This window comes from Balaenoptera physalus (genome assembly GCF_965194825.1).
Source record: "Balaenoptera physalus genome assembly, chromosome: 3".
NCBI lineage: Eukaryota > Metazoa > Chordata > Mammalia > Artiodactyla > Balaenopteridae > Balaenoptera > Balaenoptera physalus.
In genome coordinates, this window is record NC_138890.1 from 117,035,962 (window position 1) to 117,057,885 (window position 21,924).

The window sequence follows — 21,924 nt, forward strand, 5'->3', positions numbered from 1 at the left end:
CTACAAGTTCTCAGTATATAAAAACGATTGTTTTTTCTCTCCAGGTCTCTTCAGGTAAAATTTTGCTTACATTTGTCAGAATAAAACACATCCAGATCTGTGGTGCATGACCCATTCACCATGTCCAAATTTATTGTCTTTCTACTTAGACCAAGAGGGGAGGGATGGGGAAAGCTCCAGGGGAAAAAATGGTGCTGGAATGTTATGTATGGTGTTCACTCTAAGGGCCGGCTTTGCAGAAGTGAAATTTACAGTTTGATAATGCCCCATTTTAATCTATTTGAGGATAGTTTAAAGAATCTGGATTCAGTATAGTGTTTATCATTATTGCTTTAGGTTTTCTGGGGGGGTCTTCATCTAGAGAATATAAACATGGGGTGTCACAATACACTTGAGTGATTCAATTAAACAACTTTGTGGAAATCATATCAAATGCAAAGCAATCATGTACACAATTCTGAGGGACGTAAAGACAACTATGAAACAGTTCTCACTCACTGTTGGGTTTAAACAATAAAGTCTTTTGAGCAAGATAGCTGAATGCATCTAATGACATTCCTGTATAAAAATAGGTGAGGAAGGGATCATTTATAAGAGTTTGTCACATTGTCATTAATTCCCTCCAAATGCCTCTTATCTACTTCACCTCTAACGTCATAACATTATCCTAAACAACCATCTCTGAGGTTCGCTTTGCTGCAAATATCCTCTGGTGAACTAAGAAGTAAATTACAGGATCAGAGATTATTCTGAATGACATCTAAAAGAAATGAAGGTTTATTTTCTGATGCAAAAAATAAAGTGACACTTCCATAAAATAGAATATGTTCTCCTTCCAAGCTCACAAAGATATAGAGCTGTAAAAGGAAGAACAATTTCATGTTAGCTCTCTGATGAATACCCAGTAAGATTTTATTTTAAATTTTATTTCAGGAAATCTTTAAAGGTTTGTATTGTCAATATTCACTTGGGAGTTTTACTGTAAACGTTAATTAGTTAACTCAAAACAAAAAGTAGCAATGTATAAAACTAGGGGAAATGGCTTTAAATGAAAAAGTTGCGTTACCCATTATTATAATTTTTTTTCATGTTCTTCCTGCAGTATTAGTATTACACAACGCTGAGTTCTAAATACAAGCCTTCAGTGGTTAGCCCGTAGACTAGGAACTTTGGGGTTTTGAGTGCAAATTCTAGTTTGGCATTAACTCAATATCAAGCCTTCTACAAACCTCTCAATCTTGTGTTTGCTCATGTACTAAGTGGAGATACCCATATTCTCCTGATTCATAGAGTCGAGTCCTTATACACCGTAGAGATTAAATGAAATAAGTTCATGAGAGTCTTTTATGGAATATTAAAAGAAATACAAATAGCAGTAATAAGTTACTATACCTATTAAAACACAGCATGTGTGCCAAGCAACCTAAATCATACTAATACAGCATACATAAATATCATGCTACGTTGAACAAAATATATCCAGAATATGATTCTGCTTGTCATTATGGCACCCAAAGAAAGTCCTGTTGACCCATATTATATGACTCATATTATATAACATGTTTAACTTCCTTTAATAATGAAATTCATAATTCAACATATATTACTGCAAGTCCTTCCTGTGACAAGATAGACAAGGTCCCTGTCCTCCTGAAGCTTACACCCTGGTGGACAATTCCCTGTATATTCATCCTTCTCAAGCTTGAACGTGCCTATGAGTCATCTGAAAATTTGATTTAAAGGCAGATTCTGATTCACTGGGCCTGGGGTGGGACCTAAGGGCCTGCTGATCCAAACCCCACTTTGGGTTGTAAGGAGTTAGGTAGCCTATGTATTACTCTTCCAAGCAACATGATGACTTAGCTAAATGCAAATGCCCTACTTCTTAAGAGAAGAGCCCTGAAGGACTGACAATGATACTCAGAATATCAGGCAGCTGGTGGTGGCAGGGGAGGAGGAGACACGTATGAACAAATGGACTTTTTGTAACCTCTCCATAAGAGGGTTGGTTCAAAAGAAGCCCAGGAAGGCAAGCTCACATGCAGTGCTCTGCTCCAAGTTTTCCATGAGGGAATCTTTACCCACAAGAAGTCTACCTTGATCAACAGGACTGATGATATACATCAGAGGTTTCCGACCCTGGTTGCAGCATCTCCAGAGAAATCTTTGGTGTGGGTAGGAACTAGACATCAGTACTTTTGAAAGTTCCCCAAATGATTCTAATGCGCAGGCAGGATTGAGAGCCATTATCTTATAGGTAGGGGTTTTCAGAACAGTTATTTCAGGAATTTTTATTATTTTCTTTAAAGACAAATTATTATAACTTATTTTTATAGATTTTGGTAAATCTTTTTATATACATACATTTGTAAATCAGGTAAACATTCTTTTACACAGTATTTATCCTAATTTTTAGTTTGGAAAATATGACAAGTGTATGGAGGAATAATATTTGCGATATGAATGCAAACATTTAGTGTCATTTTCATATAAAGCTTTCTTTAAAACCTTTAAGGGACTTCCCTGGAGGTCCAGCAGTTAAGACTCCACACTCCCAATGCAGGGGGCCTGAGTTCAATCCCTGGTCAGGGAACTAGATCCCGCATGCGGCAACTAAAAAAAGAAAAAAAAGATCCTGCATGCTGCAACTAAAGATCCCGCATGCCCCAACTAAAGATCTCGCGTGCCGCAACTAAGACCTGGCACAGCTAAATAAATAAATAAATATTAAAGAAAATAAACAAAATAAAACCTTTAAGAAGAAGACAGTCACTGCAATAGAAAAATGGGCAAAAGAAATGAACAGGCAATTCAAAAAGGAAAAAAAAATGCATGTGACCAATAAGCAGCTTTTAAAGGTTTAACCTTATTAATAATTAAAGAGATGCAAATTAAAATAATGAGACTTATGAAAGAGAGCAAACAAAAAATTGGAGGAAACAAACTATGGAAGGAGTTGAGAACTAAAAAAAAGGTATTATTAATATATCCTTAGAGAAGAAAAGATATTATACTCTTGAAACAAAAATAAAGTAAGTAATGGGGCTTCCCTGGCAGCCTCTGTGCTTAAGACTCTGTGCTTCCAATGCAGGGGGCACAGGTTTGATCTCTGGTCAGGGAACTAAGATCCCGCATGCCACGCGGCCAAGAAAAATAAAAATAAAAAATAAAATAAAATAAGTAATTAAAGGTGTGCCTTATTCACAGGATTACTTGTTAAAGTCTTCAGCCTCCACAGAATGCCCTGAGGCTGCCATGCTGTGAGGGGCCCACGGGGAGAGGCCCTGGGACTACAAGTGAGGAGAAAGATGCCTGGCCAGTCCCCAGCTGCTCCACCCCCTGCTGTTCTAGCTCCAACTATCCTCTGACTGCCGCCATAGGCAGACGCTGAGCTGCAACTTGGCAGTTGAGTCCTTCCCAAATCCTTTACACACAGAAACTGTGGGAGATAATATGATGATTATTATTGTTTTGGGGTGATTTTTAAGCCAGTGATAGACAAACAGAGAATTCAGTGGCTGGAAATTGAATGCTGCCATAACAAAACCCTAAAGCAAGTGACATTGGCTTTGGGACTGGGCTGTGAGTGGAACCAGAAGGGCCTTGAGAAAACTATTAGCAGAAATCCAAAAGCAAGAACCAAACCAGACCCACCCCACTGGGTGCTTCCCCAATGCCCGACCCACAGCCAGGAGAGTTAACAATATGATTATTATTATTGTTTTAAGCCAGTAAACATTGGGATGTTTTGTTACACAGCAATAGGTAACAAGGACACCTCACATCTGGTACCAAATTCTGGACTGATTACTGTTCGATAGGAGAAACAGAACCACAGTAGGGATTAGACATCAGGCAACGTGGGAGGTGGCTAAGCAGTCTACATAAGGCTGCAGCTTCTGCTTCTGGTGTTGGGCTTGAAATTGCCAGACCCAGAACCTGAGAAAGAAGGATGGACAAACTGGAACCTGTGAGAATAATCCAAAATTCAAAGATGACAACCTGAACACCACATCCGTCTCTCAATCTTAAAGATGCAGATAACCTGCAGGGTAAGTTCCTGCCCTTCAACACGGAGCTGCACGTACAACTGTCTCAGGACTCGCAGACGCGAAAGGAGCCAAAGTTGCTGAAGGCCATGTGTCACTCCACCCTAACAAGTGAACCAGCAGATTGGTGACAGTTTGTGGGACCTGTAGCAGCACCTGGTCCCAGATCACCTCACAATGTAACAAAACGGCTGTAGCTGCTTTTCCACCATCCCTCAGTTTCCACTCACATAAATTTCTCCTGTGACCAACTCTAACCAGGGCCATATGGGGAAGGAAATTCTGGGAAATATAGTTCCAGCTCACTTGACACTGTACAAATGTACTACAGGGTCGACTAAATCAATATGGAAGCACACTTATTGACAAGGGAGATATTTACAAAATATAGTTTAGGAACAAAAGCAGATTAGAAAACAAAAAATATAGTGTGATCCCATCTTTAACATATTAATAGTATCTGTAAATAAAGAAAAAGCCTCGGGCTTCCCTGGTGGCGCAGTGGTTGAGAATCTGCCTGCCAATGCAGGGGACACGGGTTCGAGCCCTGGTCTGGGAAGATCCCACATGCCGCGGAGCAACTAGGCCCATGAGCCACAATTACTGAGCCTGTGCGTCTGGAGCCTGTGCTCCGCAACAAGAGAGGCCACGATAGTGAGAGGCCCGCGAACCGCGATGAAGAGTGGCCCCCACTTGCCGCAACTAGAGAAAGCTCTCACACGGAAACGAAGACCCAACACAGCCATAAAATAAAAATAAATAAATAAATAAGCAAATATGGTTAAGAAAAAAAAAAAACAAATAAAGAAAAAGCCTGGAAGAATATTAGCAATATTAGTAATAATAATCATAGTTATTCCTGCATCAATGCTGTTATATGCTTTTATTTTCCTTTATTTTGCACACCTATTTTTCTTATCTGTTAATAATCAACCTGCATTATTTATGCTAATAAAGAAAAAGTTTTTAAAGTGGTTTAAGATGAGCACAGGAGAAAGACACACACTCAGGATTGTTTTTTCTGAGTCACTTTAATCAATTGAAAACTCTGAAAGTCTGTTTGAATGAATTTTGAGCTCAAACAAAACACAAAAAATCCTTGATTATAAATTAGGAGAATCAATCTTCCTCAACACCAATAGCAGGTCTTTCTTCCAAAAACCACTCTTTTCAGAAGCCATTCATTTTTTTGGAAGCAAGGAAACCCAGCTAAAGTGTCAGAATTCCAAAGAGAGAGAGAGGGAGAGAAAGAGAGTGAGCAACTAGGCATTCTTTATTGTTTAGATGCAATTTCTGCAGCCCAGAGCTCAGATGTCAACTTTTTCTTTCTTTTCCATTCTTTTCTGTTCCATTCAATTCCTTTTTTTCTTATTTTATGATCAGCCATAGTTGGTGCTGGCTTCATTCTTTGTGCCAGAACTCTCTTCTGTTGTTGTTGTTTTGTTGTTTTAATTAAAAGAAAATGGAAATGTTATGATTTTAAGAGACAGAGAATGGCCACAGGGATTTTCTCTCCCTTTTTTCAGTGCCAAAAATGCCCGATGAGGCTTATATTTTTATCCTCTGCTTGAAGGTGGAACACCCCCATTATCTCCATCTACACAGTAATAGTAATGGTTCCACCATATAAAGTTCTAACCCCGCTGCAGACAGGGGTGGCCTTGCTAAATATGAAGCAGTTATAAAACTTTCTTTCCTCCACTGGATTGTATTGTATTTGAGAATGGGTGTGTGTCCTAGGGAGGGGTGTGTGTGTGCGTGTGTGTGTGCCCGCATACACGCGCACACACACACATTTGCAGTCCCAGAGTTACACGTTAAACACTCAAAAGAAAGCAGGGGCAGGTCCACAGCTTCTACAGGAAGGAGCGCTTGAATAAATTTAATGTACCATTGCTCATTCTAGGCGGTCCTGCTGGAAGCCCTTCCCCTATAGTATGCTTCTGGGCTGGATAATTCAGAATTAGGAAAAAACACAGCTAGGGGTTATTATCATAAACTGTGGGGGAAGGGAAATCAGTCGTAGGGTGAAACCAGTCCCTAATGGTAGTGCATGAGATTTCGCAAGAGCTGGATGGGAGAGTTGAACTGTGGAGGTTTGGAGAAGATGCTCCCGTACAAAGCCCTGACCTGAACCTTGAGTAAGGTGGGGAAATGGTGGAGCCCTATGAAGGCCTTAATTCTCAGAGATCTTTTCTTTAGCGTGTAGGAGAAGTCCTATTTTCCACAGTTTTAAATTCTTTCCAGCATACCTTTTAATTCCTTTAATTTCCCTCACTCATTGTGTTAGTTGCCTAGGGCAGCCATAACAAGTATCACAAACTGGGTGGCTTCAAACAATAGAAATTTATTCTCTCACAGTTCTGGAGGCTAGAACTCTGAAATCAAGGTATTGATATGGCCATGCTCTCTCTGAAGGCTCTAGGAGGGGAATCCGTCCTTGTCTTTTCCTAGCTTCTGCTGGTTGCCTGCAATCTTTGGAACTCCTCGACGTGTGGCTGCATCACTCCAGTCTCTGTCTCCATTGTCACATGGTCTTCTCCCTGTGTGTCCTTTGCTCTTATAAGGACACCAGTGATTGGATTTAGGGCTCATCCTAACCTAATGTGACCTTGTCTTAATTAATTACATCTGCAAAAACTCTATTTCCAAATAAGATCCCATTCTGAGGTTCCTGGTAGACATGAATTCCGGGGGGACAGTATTCAACCTGTTACACTCAGGAAAATATTCAGCTCAGTGTGGTGATGTTATGTAACATCAGTGTGGTGATGGTGAAGTAACAGAGAGAAGCAAGAGGGGAAGTGAGAGCTGCACCGCCCTCCTCACACATATCCCGTCAGGTATCAGATGGGACAGGAGTCCATGAGTCCCCTGGGCCACAAACCAAAAGTGAAGTGAACAGGCGTGCGAGGAGGGGAGAGTGGCAGCAGCCGAGGTCAGGAAGGTGCCTCAGAGAGGCCCTAAGACAACCTTCCTCCCTTCTCCCACGCGAGGCTTTACCCACAAGCATAAGACAAATTGCTGAAAGGGAAGTTGTGTGCCCTTCTTATTTTTCCATCTATAGTCAAAAGTCACTGAAGCAGAACAAATAACGAGTAGTTTCAAACAATTCAGAGCAGCTAAATGTAGAAGCTTTTGTGTGTCGTTTGGGTTGCGGCTGCTGCTGAGTAGAGATAACTGAGAGGGTGGGTCTCCCTCTCAGGGAAAGTATATCAGATGTTTGGTTATAAATGGTCAGAAAGCATCCTTAACAAGACAGGGGTATCGATCAGGAAATAATTGTTTGCTGGAAGCAGGGCAGTCTTTTCCATGAGTAATTAAGATGGTGTCACTTGATACCAGCTCCAGGGAGAATCACTCTTCCCTCGCGGTGTCATTAACCTGGTGTCATGGCAACAAGCTGGTCATGGGTTCTCCCTCTGGAGCTTTCTTTTATTAATGTGTCTGCTGTTCACAAGTTACAGCTTGCTCCTTCCATTGTGTTTCTCCAAACACAAGTGACAAGGTGGAAAAAAAGGGAGGTAGATTTTGTTATTTAGCACACGCCTCAAGAAAAGCAAAAACAAATAAACCAACCATTGGCTAGCTATATTGAAAGGTAACCTCCTTCCCCCATACAGGTCCCTATACCCTCATAATTGATGGGCCAGTAACATCAGCATCTCTCAGGGACGGTTAGAAATTCAGAGTCTCAGATCCCACCCCAGAATCAGAATGTGACCTTTGATCCCCAGGAGATTCATATTCATGTTATAGTTTAAGAAGCACTGCCAAATTTAACTTCCCTTCAAATAATAACACAGCCAGCAGCTGTGTACAAGGCGTTTCTCTTTTGAAGCAACATTTTTTCATTAGCCTTGGTGGCCTGATAAGATTTCACAAAAAAAGTGGAAAAGAGTCACTGTTTTCTGCAGTAAGAATAAGGCTTGCAATTTAGGCTAAATTTATCATAAGAAAATGTCTCCAGGCTGTGCCAGGTATTTTGTCCCCAGGCTTCTCTGGTACCTTGTCTAGATTAGGAGACCTGTCCCTCTGATTCTGAGCTCACCCAGTCAGCTCAGAGACTGCAATCTGTGAATCAGGAGCCATGTTCCACAAGCACCAAATGGAGGAGGCTTTTGGCCTAGAAATACCGCCTGGAAACATTGCCAAAGAAAAGGCCAAAAGCAAGCTTTGTCTCTTTTAGTCAGGACACAAGGTCATGCCGTTGCTTCCTATTCATCACAGCAATGAATTCATTGTCTAAACCTTGACATAAGTATCATTACGAAAATGTTTGGATAGCCAGAACACCACGTTTGAAGGACTTTCCTTCATTCCTGACATATGAAATACAACAAGCCATATCTTACACGTAATGAAATGAAAAATGAGGAAATGACCCAGTACTTCCATTGAAAAGCAAATAATAAAAACAAACCCATTGGGACTTCCCCGGTGGTACAGTGGTTAAGACTCTGCCTTCCAATGCAGGGGGCATGGGTTCGATCCCTGGTCGGTGAACTAAGATCCCACATGCTGTGTGGTGTGGCCAAAAAAATAATAATAATAATAATAAAAAAACAAACCCATTGAATTATCTATATATTTTTTCCCAGACTTTGGACTTTTTTATTTGGGACGAGGGAGGATAGAACAGGATGGGTCGTAATGGAAGAGGTGAGATGGGACCATAAAACAGATAGTATTTTAAAAAATGATTGATAATTAGGAACGAGATGTCATTGTTGCCAAGAATTAATATTTTTTAAATTAATTAATTAATTAATTTTATTTTTTGGCTGCATTGGGTCTTTGTTGCTGTGCGTGGGCTTTCTCTAGTTGCGGTGAGCATAGGCTACTCTTCCTTGTGGTGCGTGGGCTTCTCATTGCAGTGGCTTCTCTTGTTGTGGAGCATGGACTCTAGGTGAGTGGGCTTCAGTAGTTGTGGCACATGGGCTTCAGTAGTTGTGGCACACAGGCTCAGTAGTTGTGGCTTGCGGGCTCTAGAGTGCAGGCTCAGTAGTTGTGGCACATGGGCTTAGTTGCTCCGCAGCATGTGGGATCTTCCTGGACCAGGGCTTGAACCTGTGTCCCCTGCACTGGCAGGCAGATTCTTAACCACTGCACCACCAGCGAAGTCCCACCAAGAATTAACCTTGACCAAGGAATGTGAATTTCTTTCCATTATGGACAAGTAGCTGTATGACCTTGGGTAAGTGTCTTAAACTCTTTCCTCCTCAGTTCCTTAATTTGTAAAATAAAGATAATAATACTACCTACCTCTTTGGATTGTTGTCAGGTTAAATTAGATAATAGATGTAAACCATTTCACAATGGCCAGTAGTAGGTAATAAACACTGAATAAATATTAGATTTACTATTGTAGAAAGATGACATCAATTCTGGAACTAAAAGAATGTGTTAGCGCAACAATTTGAGAATCAGTTCAATTAAAATCTACATAATAAAGAAATAAAATGTGGAATTGAAGTACTTCACCAGATTACTTAAGAAAAAACGAAACAAAACAAAATGACTACAACAGGAATTAGCAGATGAATCAGGCCCGAGAGAGTGACTTAGTCTGTTTGGGCTGCTATAACAAAAGTACCATAGAGTAGGTGGCTTAGAAATAGCAAATGTTTATTTCTCACAGTTCTATAGTCTGGGAAGTCCAAGATCATGGCACCGGCAGACTCAGTGTCTGGTGAGGTCCCACTTACCAGATGTCCATCTTTTCTCTGTAACCTCACATGGCAGAAAGGGTAAGGGGCTTTGGTCCTCTTTTGTGAGGGCATTAATCCCAATCATCTCCCAAAGGCCTTACCTCAAAGTACCATCACACTGGGGATTCATATTTCAACATATGAATTTGGGGAGATCACAAACATTCAGTCCATGGCAGAGGGGTTAGCCTGAATTACTACTTTGTTCACCTACATTCATTTAATTAATAGAAGTGATCAGTTATTCACAGCATCTTTATGACATCACTTTTTGAAATAGTAATTTTCAAGAGAACTATTTTAAAAATCTACAAAGTTGGCATGATACTATATATATAAAACTCTAAAGACTCCACACAAAAACTACTAGAACTGATAAATGAATTCAGCAAGGTAGCAGGATACAAGATTAACATACAGAAATCAGTTGCATTTCTTTACACTAACGGTGAAATAGCAGAAAGGGAACATAAAAAACAATACCTTTTAAAATCGCACTAGAAAAAAAACAAACTTAGGAATAAACCTGACCAAGGAGGTGAAAGACTTATATGCTGAGAACTATAAAACATTAATAAGGGAAATTAAAGATGATTCAAAGAAATGGAAAGATATCCCATGCTCTTGGATTGGAAATATTAATATTGTTAAAATGGCAATAGTACCCAAAGCAACCTACAGATTTAATGCAATCCCTTTCAAATTACCCATGGCATTTTTCATAGAACTAAAACAAATCATCTTAAAATTTATAGGGAACCATAAAAGACCCAGAACTGCCGAAGCAATCCTGAGGAAAAAGAACAAAGCAGGAAGCATAACCCTCCCAGACTTCAGACAATACTACAAAGCTACAGTAATCAAAACAGTGGGGTATTGGCACAAAAACAGACATACGGATCAATGGAACAGGACAGAGAGCCCAGAAATAAACCCACACACCTATGGTCAATTAATCTTCAACAAAGGAGGCAAGAATATACAATGGAGAAAAAGACAGTCTCTTCAGCAAGTGGTGCTGAGAAAGTTGGACAGCTGCATGTAAATCAATGAAGTTAGAACACTCCCTCACACCATACACAAAAATAAACTCAAAATGTCTTAAAGACTTAAATATAAGACAAGATACCATAAATCTCCTAGAAGAGATCATAGGCAAAACATTCTCTGACATAAATCATACCAATGTTTTCTTAGGTCAGTCTCCCAAGGCAATAGAAATAAAAACAAAAACAAACAAATGGGACCTAATCAAACTTACAAGTTTTTGCACAGCAAAGGAAACCATAAACAAAAGGAAAAGACAACCTATGGAATGGGGAAAAATATCTGCAAATGATGTGACCAACAAGGGCTTAATTTCCAAAATTTACAAATAGCTCATACAACTCAACAAGAAAAAAACAAACAATCCAGTCAAAAAATGGGCAGAAGGCCTAAAGAGACATTTCTCCAAAGAAGACATACAGATAGCTAATAGGTAAATGAAAAGATGCTCAACATTGCTAATTATTAGAGAATTGCAACTTAAAACTACAATGAGGTACCACCTCACACTGGTCAGAATGGCCATCATTAAAAAGTCTGTAGACTTTTTAATGATAGCCATCATTAATAAAGTCTGTTAATAAAGTCTGTTATTTGTAAATAACAAATGCTGGAGAGGGTGTGGGGAAAAGGGAACCCTTGTACACTGTTGGTGGGAATGTAAGTTGGTGCAGTCACTATGGGAAATGGTGTAGAGGTTCCTGAGAAAAGTAAAAATAGAATTACCATATGATTCATCAATCCCACTCCTGGGCATATATCCAGACAAAACTATAATTCAAAAAAGATACATGCACCCTTATGTTCAGAGCAGCACTATTCACAATAGCCAAGACATGGAAACAACCTAAAGTCTATTGACAGATAAATGGATAAAGAAGATGTGGCACATATATACAATGGAATACTACTCAGACATAAAAAAGAACAAAATAATGCCATTTGCAGCAACATGGATGCAACTAGAGATTATCATACTAAGTGAAGTAAGTCAGAAAGAGAAAGACAAATATGATATGATATCATTTATATGTGGAATCTAAAATATGATGCAAATGAACCTATCTACAAAACAGAAACAGACTCAGACATAGAGAACCTACTTGTGGCTGCCAAGGGGGAGGGAGTTGAGGGAGGGATGGAGTGGGAGGTTGGGGTTAGCAGATGTAAGCTTTTACATATAGAATGGATAAACAACAAGGTCTTACTGTATAGCACAGAGAACTATTTTCAATACCCTATGATAAACCATAATGGAAAAGAGTATAAAAAAAAGAATGTGTGCATATGTACAACTGAATCACTTTGCTGTACAGCAGAAATTAACACAACATTGTAAATCAACTATACTTCAATTAAAAAATTATAGAAAATAACAAAAAAAATCTGCAAAGTATCTGAGAAACTTCATCATTTATAATGAGGAGAAACAAAATGCCTACCTACCATCCAGTGGCCCTCTCAGATGTACACCAGTGTCTCTTATTCTGTCCTTCACACTTCTTAACTTCTTTCAGAGCTGATTTTCTCAGCTTGCCCAATCTTTTGAACCCATCCATTGAGCTTTATATTTTACTGACTCTTCATTTTAAAAATTTACTATATTTTTTAAAAACGAATGTTCTGAGCTTCCCCCCCCCCCCATAATGTTCTGCTCTTGCCCTTTACACAGTTATATTCCAGACATTTCTGCAGCCCTGGGTAGAGCACATTTTATCAGTGACATGAGGAAACACATTGTTCATCCATGCACAAGGGAGTGCTTTCCAATTAAAGACGTCACTTTGAAAGAGTTTTCCAAACTGGTTTCATTGAGAAAAAAATGAAGGAGGCTAAAAGCCTTTCACCTGAAATTTGACATCAGCTGGAAAACCCTTGTTACTCATGAAGGTTAAGCGATAACATTTAATTAGTGATGGTTATAAATAGAATATTGCTTGGAATTTATGTAGTCAAAATCTTAAGTTTCTGTGTAACTGTTGGCTGTTCTTTCTATAGTTCCTCCTGAAAATGGGACAATGAAATCCAGGAGCCACTTTTATTTTGGACTTCCTTTTCAGACATAGTTTATTTGGGTGAGAGCTGGGTTTTATTTTGGCCCTTGCCACCTTCAACACCTGGTTCTCAGGTAAGTAGACCAAAGTGATGTGGGGAAGGTGCTAATGAATCTGCTGGCACCCACTCCTTTCCCCTTTTGTGCTCCTGTATATGAAGTCAGTGTGATTGTGAGAGGACTATGTAAGAGAGAAAAGATATAAGCACCTCAGACCCTTCATTAGTAAACAGGGATTTAGCAATAGCTTTGCTTACAGTACCTTATGGTTGGATACAAGGGAAAGATTTTCAGGAAAAAAAAAAGTACTATTTAGAGAAAATCATAATTCAAAAACATACATGCACCCCAATGTTCATTGTAGCACTATTTATAATAGCCAAGACATGGAAGTAACCTAAGTGTCCATCTGGATAAAGAAGATATGGTATATACATATATATATATATATATATATATATATATATATATATATATATATATATATATATGCAATGGAATACTACTCAGCCATAAAAAAGGAATGAAATAATGCCATTTGCCATTTGCAGCAACATGGATGGACCTAGAGATAATCATACTAAGTGAAGTAAGTCAGACAAAGACAAATATCATATGATATCACTTATATGTGGAATCTAAAAAAAATTATGCAAATGAACTTATTTACAAAACAGAAACAGACTCACAGACTTAGAAAACAAACTTATGGTTACCAAAGGGGAAAGGTGAGGGGGAGGGATAAATTAGGAGGTTGGGATTAACAGATACGCACTACTATATATAAAATACATAATCAACAAGGACCTACTGTATAACACAGGGAACTCTACTCAATATTCTGTAATAATCTGTATGGGAAAAGAATCTGAAAAGGAATAGATATATGTATATGTATAACTGAATAACTTTGTTGTACACCTGAAACTAACACAACATTGTAAATCAACTATACTCCAATATAAAATAAAAATTTTTTAAAATAAAATAAATTAAAAAAAGTAGTATTTAGTGTGTTAGGGCTCTCCAGAGAAACAGAACCAATAGGATGTTCCCCCTCCCTCAGGGGCAGGGGACTTCCATCTTTTTTCTCTTAAGAACTTCAACTGACTGGATGAGGTCATCCATATTACAGAGGATAATCTACTTTACTCAAAGTTTACTGATTTAAATGTTAATCTCATCTAAAAAATAACTTCACAGCCACATCCTGGCAAGCATTTAACCAAATACATAACGGGGTACCACGGTCTAGCTAAGTTGACACATAAAATAAGCCATCACATTTAGCCATTCTGAGAATTGGAATTGGGATTGGGATTGATTTGTTATAATATCCTCAAATGCCCTAAAGTCACTTTGAATGGTGTGTTCAAAAGGAATAAGGACCAAAAAGTTTTCAATGTCACTGCTATGCTGGCAGAAACTCTCTGTGAAAGCAGTGTTTCATACTTTATTCTAGTAACAGTCTCCAGCAGGGTGGTGCAATAGTAAAGTGGGCACACTCTAATGTCAGATCACTGGAGTCTGCATCCTGGCTCTACTGCTTTCAGTAGATTTGACACGACTCACTTTTACTTCTCTCTGCTTCAGTTTCTCCCTCCATCTATAAAACGGAGATAGGTTTAAATGTCCTAACTCATGGGAAGTGTGTAGAACAGTGCAAGGAACATATTAAGTATTCAATAAATATTACCTTTTATTATTACTTGAATTAAGAATAAAGCCAAACATTTTCTTAACGTCTGCCCATCTTAGAGATAGGGGGTTTTTTGGTTTTGGTTTATTTGTTTTGTTTTTAAACCTGTAGCTTTACAGAAAGCTATACCAGCCTCACCCCTTCCTACCTTTACCCTGAGGTTGGCATTTCAGTGTCCCTTAAGGGGCACTCAATGTAAGCAAGTTGCTTTTCACCAGCAAGTCCAGGAGCAGGAAGAATTGTAGAGGCTCTTGTTAATAAGCCTGGACACGATGGGTGGAAGACTGGCTTTCACTGAGCAGATGGCAAGGTGGTGCTACGATACTATGAAATTTGCAAATGGACCACCACATTTCAATGAACTGATGAGTAAATACTGTAGCAGTAAGGTCATTTCAAGGAAAAAATATATATCAATAACAATTTGATGTTACAAAAACAACCAGCTATTTTCTTTTTACAAATAAATTCTTTTCACTTAAAAGAACCATCTCTTAGTTCCTTTAAGTAGCACTTCTTTACAGCATTTAAGATGAAGTTATATTACCAAAGCCTTGACTAATAAACAACTTTTCCAGGAAAGGGACACACATATTTATAGCATCTGCCATGTACCTAGAATAGTGTTTGGCACTTCATGGAAACTATCACATTAAAAAAGTAGGTGCTCCTGTTTATACTTTGCATGTGAGAGAGGTGATGCTCAGAGAGGTGTGGTGACTTGCTCAAGGGCTCACAGATGGTTAGTGGTTGATAAATAAATTCAGCAAGGTAGCAGGATACAAGATTAAGATACAGAAATCGATTGCATTTCTTTACACCAACAATGAAATATCAGAAAGGGAATGTAAAATGTAAACAAAACAATACCTTTTAAAATCGTACCAAAGAATAAATAAATAAATAAAAACTTAGGGATAAACCTGACCAAAGAGGTGAAAGACTTACATGTTGAGAACTATAAAACATTAATAAAGGGAAATTAAAGATGATTCAAAGAAATAGAAAGATATTCCATGCTCTTGGATTGGAAATAGTAATATTGTTAAGATGGCCATACTACCCAAAGCAACCTACAGATTTAATGCGATCCTTATCAAATTACCCATGACATTTTTCACAGAACTAAAACAAATCATCTTAAAATTTATAGGGAATGATAAAAGACCCAGAACTGCCAAAGCAATCCTGAGGAAAAAGAACAAAGCAGGAGGCATAACCCTCCCAGATTTCAGACAATACTACAAAGCTACAGTAATCAAAACAGTGGGGTATTGGCACAAAAACAGACATACAGACATATGGATCAATGGAACAGAATAGAGAGCCCAGAAATAAACCCACACACCTACAGTCAATTAATCTTCAACAAAGGAGGCAAGACTATACAATGGGAAAAAGACAGTCTCGCCAGCAAGTAGGTTGAGAAAGCTGGACAGCTGCACATAAATCAATGAAGTTAGAACACTCTCCCACATCATACACAAAAATAAATTAAAAAATGGCTTAAAGACTTAATAAGACATGACACCATAAAACTCCTAGAAGAGATCATAGGCAAAACATACTCTGACATAAATCATACCAGTGTTTTCTTAGGTCGGTCTCTCAAGGCAATAGAAATAAAAACAAAAATAAACAAATGGGACCTAATCAAGGGCTCACAGGTGGTTAGTGGCTGAATCAGAACTCAACCCCATGTCTGGTTCCGAAGACTGGCTTCCTCCCCCTCCATTGTGATGCCTGTATTCATAGGACTAGATCTTGTCTCTAAAGCTGTATCTCTGGTCCCATCCATGCTACACAGGCAAGAGTGTCTCCTGAGCTGGTCGCAGGCAAAACTGAGGAAGTGCCACAAAATTTATCTTTGACAACAGCCAACTCCATTGCAAGTTTTCTTGCTGCAAACTCTCAGCAAGGTGGTGGTTTCATCAGTTCCTGGCTGGCCTTCCCAGTAGCCTCAATGGTACATTCCTCTGAGTCTATCTTCTTCTCAGTACCTCATACTCTTGATTTCACCCACAACAGTCTCCTTTATTCAAAGCTCACCTACCATGATTAGTGAAACCTTGTATGCTCAAATTAATTACTGACTTGAAGTCACTTCATTAACTAGTTACCTCTGTATGGTCTGAATGTTTTGATGCAATAAAGTACTCATGAATTACTTGCTTAATTAAAAATACATCGTAAAGAAAAAAAGAACAAGGATTACGAGGGTGTGAATTTTGGTGCTATTTTCTGTCAAGTGGGTCTTTCACTGTCCCTCAAATCACACCACATAGGCAGCCATCTACTTTGCTTGGCTTGGCTGGCTTGATCACCTCTGAATCATTAATAGCACAGGACACATTTTTTATACTTCAGAAAACTGGAGAGAGGAGGGGAGTTGGGAGGGGGGAGTCCATCTTCTTACTAGGAAACCCCAATATCTGATAACTCATCTGGTTACAAAAATCACAGTTCTGTCTAACTCATCCAGCTGTATGTCCTAGTATTGATATTAAGTCTTCTCCTAAAAGCACAAAACACTTCTCATTTTCAGTTTTTCAGCACAGAGGGATTGAGTACACTGTTGTTACCAAGAGCAAAACCCAGAGTCCAATTTGAAGACCCTGATTTTCACAACATTTTCAAACCCTCTAATCAAGACTTCTTTCTCTTATCCATATTTTCTCTCTTGCCTCTCTGCTTTTTCTTTCTCTGTACAGTTTGTCTTAACACATGAAGAAAATACTTTTAAATGCAAAGAGAAAAATAGACGGTAATCTATTACAAATGACCTATTAAAACTGAGACCATTCAGTCTGCTTCTTTGAACATACGAAATTGTTTCTCTCTTCTGAAATACTCCACAGCACAGAGATGAGTGTACTCAGATATAATTTCATGTGATTACCCCATAAGAAGAGCTCGTATCCACAACTCTCTATCAGGTCTTGTTAAAGCACATAAGCGAACTGCCTTCAAGTAGACCCTGTCCATCAAATCTTTATTTTTCCTTCATGAAGAGTCTACCTTGCAGGCAAACTCTGGTAATGTTGCCTCCCTATTAAAATAGCAAGAAAGGAAAGTTTGAAGTTGGGAGAGATCTGGAAGAATCTTTGTCACAAAAATTTGTCCTATGTCAAATATATTTCCTGAGGAAAAAAAAAAAAACTACAAAGCAGGATCCAGGCTCCTTGCATCCTATGGCTCTGTCTCCTTGTATGAACTTGGAATCCTCTGTTAGAACCTCAGTATCTTACCAATAGGTGGGGGAAGAGAAAGAAAGTACAGAGGATCATATGAGAGTTGGGCATCATTTCTACCCACATTCCTTCAGTCAAAATTCAGTCACAGAACCAAACCTAACTGTAAGGGAGGTTGGAAAATGTAGTCTAGCTGCATACTTAGGAGGTAGAAGTATAACTTGTGGTGAACAAAATGCATTTCTACCTTATTCTCTTAACTGAAAGCAGCAGTGCCAGGAAGAGGTTGGAGAAGACATGATGATTTAGATACTGGGAGAAAGTCCAATATCATAGGCAGACCAATGTATTCCACACATAATAGGCTGGAAGACAGTGGCAGAAGAGGCAGGCTTAGAGGAGATAGAAAAGTGTCCAGAGGTAGGGATGGGCACAGTGACATAAAACCTATGAGCAAACATACTCAGAATTTCAGACACGGAAGCAGCAGGAATTTGGGAATTCAGTGATCAGTAGTAGAGCCAAGTCACTCATTTAGTATTTAGAAGATGTGGGGTTTGGAGTGGAGGATAAGATTAGGGTCAGGTAAGAGTTAGGATGAAATAACCAAGAGCCAGGAATATTATAGAGATGGGGCCTGGGCACAAGGGTAGACAGTCAAGGCAGATCATTTGTGAAGTGACTCCTTCATAACCAGCATGGTGGACAAGAGCTGTTCAAATTCCTCCTGTCCTAGGTCAGCATTGGTCCTGGAGCAGTTCAGAGACTACAGATGGGGTCAGCTGGGAGGAGAGGCATATGGGAACCTGCTAAGCCCTGCCATGATCTACCCTCAAATGTTACCAGTAACCTTACTCTGCTTCTGGGTCCCAGAAAACAACCCTAACTAACCCTATCTTCCTCACAATGTCCTGGGATGAAACAGGACAATTGAATCAGTACAAACCCTTCAGAGCATAAAGCAAATGCCCCTCTCAGAGTAGGGAGGACCTGGGACAGCATATTTGCTTACAAGTGAGAAATAATAATAAAAGTGACAGCTGACATATACGAGACACAGTTCTGGGGCTTTAAATACATTTAACCACTTAATCTTGCCAAAAATCTTTATTACTCCAATTTTACAGATTAAAAACTGAGCAATACAGACTTAAGAGTGACTTGCTCAAGTTAAGTGGCAGAGCTGGGATTCAAAGAGGTCTGGCTAGAATCGATCACCTTAGTTACTATGCATACTGACTTTTTTAGAAAGTCAAATTTGGCCAAAATTTCATATCACATTTTGCTTGCTTAAAGGAGGTGCCAGCAAAGACACTTTCTTGCACTTCCCTCCAGAGATCTCATCTACCATTTTGTTTCCAGAAAGCTGTCCTATCCTTTTGGAATGAAGACTAAGTCATGGATCTCCAAAGAATAAGTCACAGACAGTTCACTTCCTCTCAAAGAATGTACACTAATATGCAATAACAAGCTTTGAAGTCTCGTATGTCACAAATAAATGACTGCAGAATAAGAAGAAACCTTAGGGACCAGAGTCCCACCCATTTTAGTGCAGAGGGGCTAAGTAGCTTGAAAAATGTCCCTTAGGAACAAAAGCAAGTTGTCCTAACTTCCATGGTAAAAATACTTGCCCCCTGACCTCAGACCACTTATTTTCTCTACTCAGCATAAGGGAATCATAAGGGTTAAGAACCAGAAACTTCAGATTGTGATATGTGACTGCATTAATTCTTTGGTTGCTAGAGAGACTATGAAAAAGATAAAAGGGTTCAACTACACAGAATTTATTTTCTATGAAATAAGAAATCCAGCATCTTATGTAACTAGTCAGGAATTATACAGCCATGTGTTCAGACATTTATTCATTCTTCCCAGCCTTTATCCCAGCATTTATCCATCTATCCATTCAGGCATTTATTCATTCATTTGCTAAAGTATCCACTCATTCCAAAATACCTACTGAGACAAAATTTGTACTCAATCCTGGGTATTTTTAGCACTTTCAGTCACTATTTTTCTTTCTGCTTGGTTTTCAGATTTTGTTAACAAGCCCAGTGTATGGGGTTCCAGTACATCCCATTATAAAATTATATTAAATATGTTTGGGGAATCAGAATCAAGCCATTAATTATGGAACAGTTTGCAGCTTCCATCCATTAATTCAAAGTAAAGAGGACTATTCACTTAGGAGTATTTCCTTTGTTCCTCAGGACCTCATTTTTGACCCCAAGGTGTCTTTTACAGACCACATGCTTGGTCTCAAGCCAAACGTGGACAAAGCTCAGTCAACAGTAAACTGCCTTCAGTACCAAAAAAGTACTCAGGTTTCTGCAAATTGTGTCCATGAGAGTTTAAGGCCTTTGTTGTCCTTGTTGAAAAGTACACTCTTTACTGTGACAAAGACATATGTAAAACATGTATTCTCAGTTTTCTTGGAGGACAGTGAAAGAGGGATCCCCACATCCTGCTTCCCTATCACCACCAATTGGTTAGTGTTGTTTGTTCAAACACTGCAATTTTACCTTCTGCCCTAAATAATCCTACTTAACGACCCAGGGTTCTTGGAGCTCTAAGAAGTCTAAAATGATTTAGTTCAGCATTTGGTGCTGTACCACCTGAGAACATTATTTTCTGATGGTAATAAGGGAAGGAACTACTCAGGAAAACAAAGCAGGATGTTGAGGTGCCAACATTCTGAATATGTTTATTCATGTTCGGATTTACGGATGCAAAGTGTTTTACATGCTACAAATGTCTGTTAAAAACAAGTTGTTACAAATCAATAAATAATACTAGCTACAACTATTCTCTACTATAAACAGAATAATAAGCAGAAAATAAATAGACAGATACAACTACTTTGGTACACAGAGACATGCGTTTTCTGTCATAAAACTGATAAGAACACTACCATTTTTATTTCTTTGTAGTATTTTCCCTTGAGATACAAGTTTTTATTGCACATTTCTTTGCACTTGTCTTACCAGTTCAGGTTGGTAGCATACCAAAGAATTACTGGAAACTGGTTTTCTACTGGGGTGGGGGGGAGGGCTTATTTTCTGCCATGTGGTCATTTATATCTTACAAACGAAAAAGAAGCAAGGTACAAAAATTAGTGTGTGTGATATGTGCTCAAGGTTGGGAATACTGACTGGTATGAAAGGTTCTTAACTAGCTGCTCATCAAAAAATCATATAACAGCCATTAAAAACTCCCTTAGCTAGCAGCATGGAAATCATTGGCTTGGTTATTCAAAGAGTAGACAAACAGAATTCCTGGATACTGTTTCCATTCGGGTTTTCCAGTTCGTATGGTTCCAGTTGGCGGTATTCAAAAGTCACACGATTTACATGTTTTCCGCTGGAGACCATACGCACCACCGTGTTGTCACAGCCAATTTTCATCTGGGCTGTAATTCATGGAAAAAGTGAAAGTTTCCCAGCAGGTTAGAAACGACACAGTCAAACCATTTCTGTCCACGAGATCATTTAAACACGAAGCAAGCAAGGGGATGCATCTTCCTCTCACGTACTCAAACCACGCATCTGCCATCAGGTGAAACGTGTTTGTTCTCATTCTTATTATGTACAGCTGACCTTGAACGACGTGGGGGGGTGGTGCGTGGGGCGTTAGGGGGTGAGGACCCTCCCCACAGGTGAAAATCTGAGTATAATTTATAGTCTGCCCTCCAGATCCACGGTTCCTCCCGATCCGAGGTTCCACATTCTCGGGTTCAACCAACCTAGGATCGTCTAGTACTGTAGTATCTACTATTGAAAAAAATCTGCCTATAAGTGGGCCTCCGCAGTTCAAACCACTGTTGTTCAAGGGTCAACTGTATAATTAATTGTAGAATAGTGAAATTAAACTGAGCCTTTCTCCTCATGTGCAAGAACACTGTTAGTCAAACAAAACTGGCTGCAAAGAGGTAAGAAGATATCTCCTTGTGCTTTTTTACGTTCTCCTACCTGCAAAGCTTTGGTGGTGAAGGCAGACGAAGGCAAGCATCCGACCTGCTGCACCTTTGCTCTAGTTGTGTCCTCAGTGGGGGCAGTGCCGCCCTCTAGGGACAGGTTGGAAATTTGCAGAGGCAGTTTTTTGTTATATCTGGGGGGGCAAGTGGCATTTAGTGGGCAGGGCTGAAGGATGGAGTGTATTGCGGGACATTTATGTA

At 39.2% G+C, this 21,924-nt stretch overlaps 1 protein-coding gene across 2 annotated transcripts in view; it reads right to left on the bottom strand.

Moving 5' to 3' along the window:
* Window positions 1-344: 344 nt before the first annotated feature.
* The window catches only part of CRHBP (corticotropin releasing hormone binding protein), a 40,200-nt gene continuing 18,620 nt past the window's right edge, over window positions 345-21,924 (bottom strand). For both annotated transcript variants that reach the window (XM_082457364.1, XM_082457363.1), the window contains exon 7: window positions 345-21,159. In XM_082457364.1, the coding sequence (XP_082313490.1) occupies window positions 21,002-21,159 (158 nt within the window). In that variant the 3' untranslated portion in view covers window positions 345-21,001. The remainder of the gene's footprint in view (window positions 21,160-21,924) is intronic.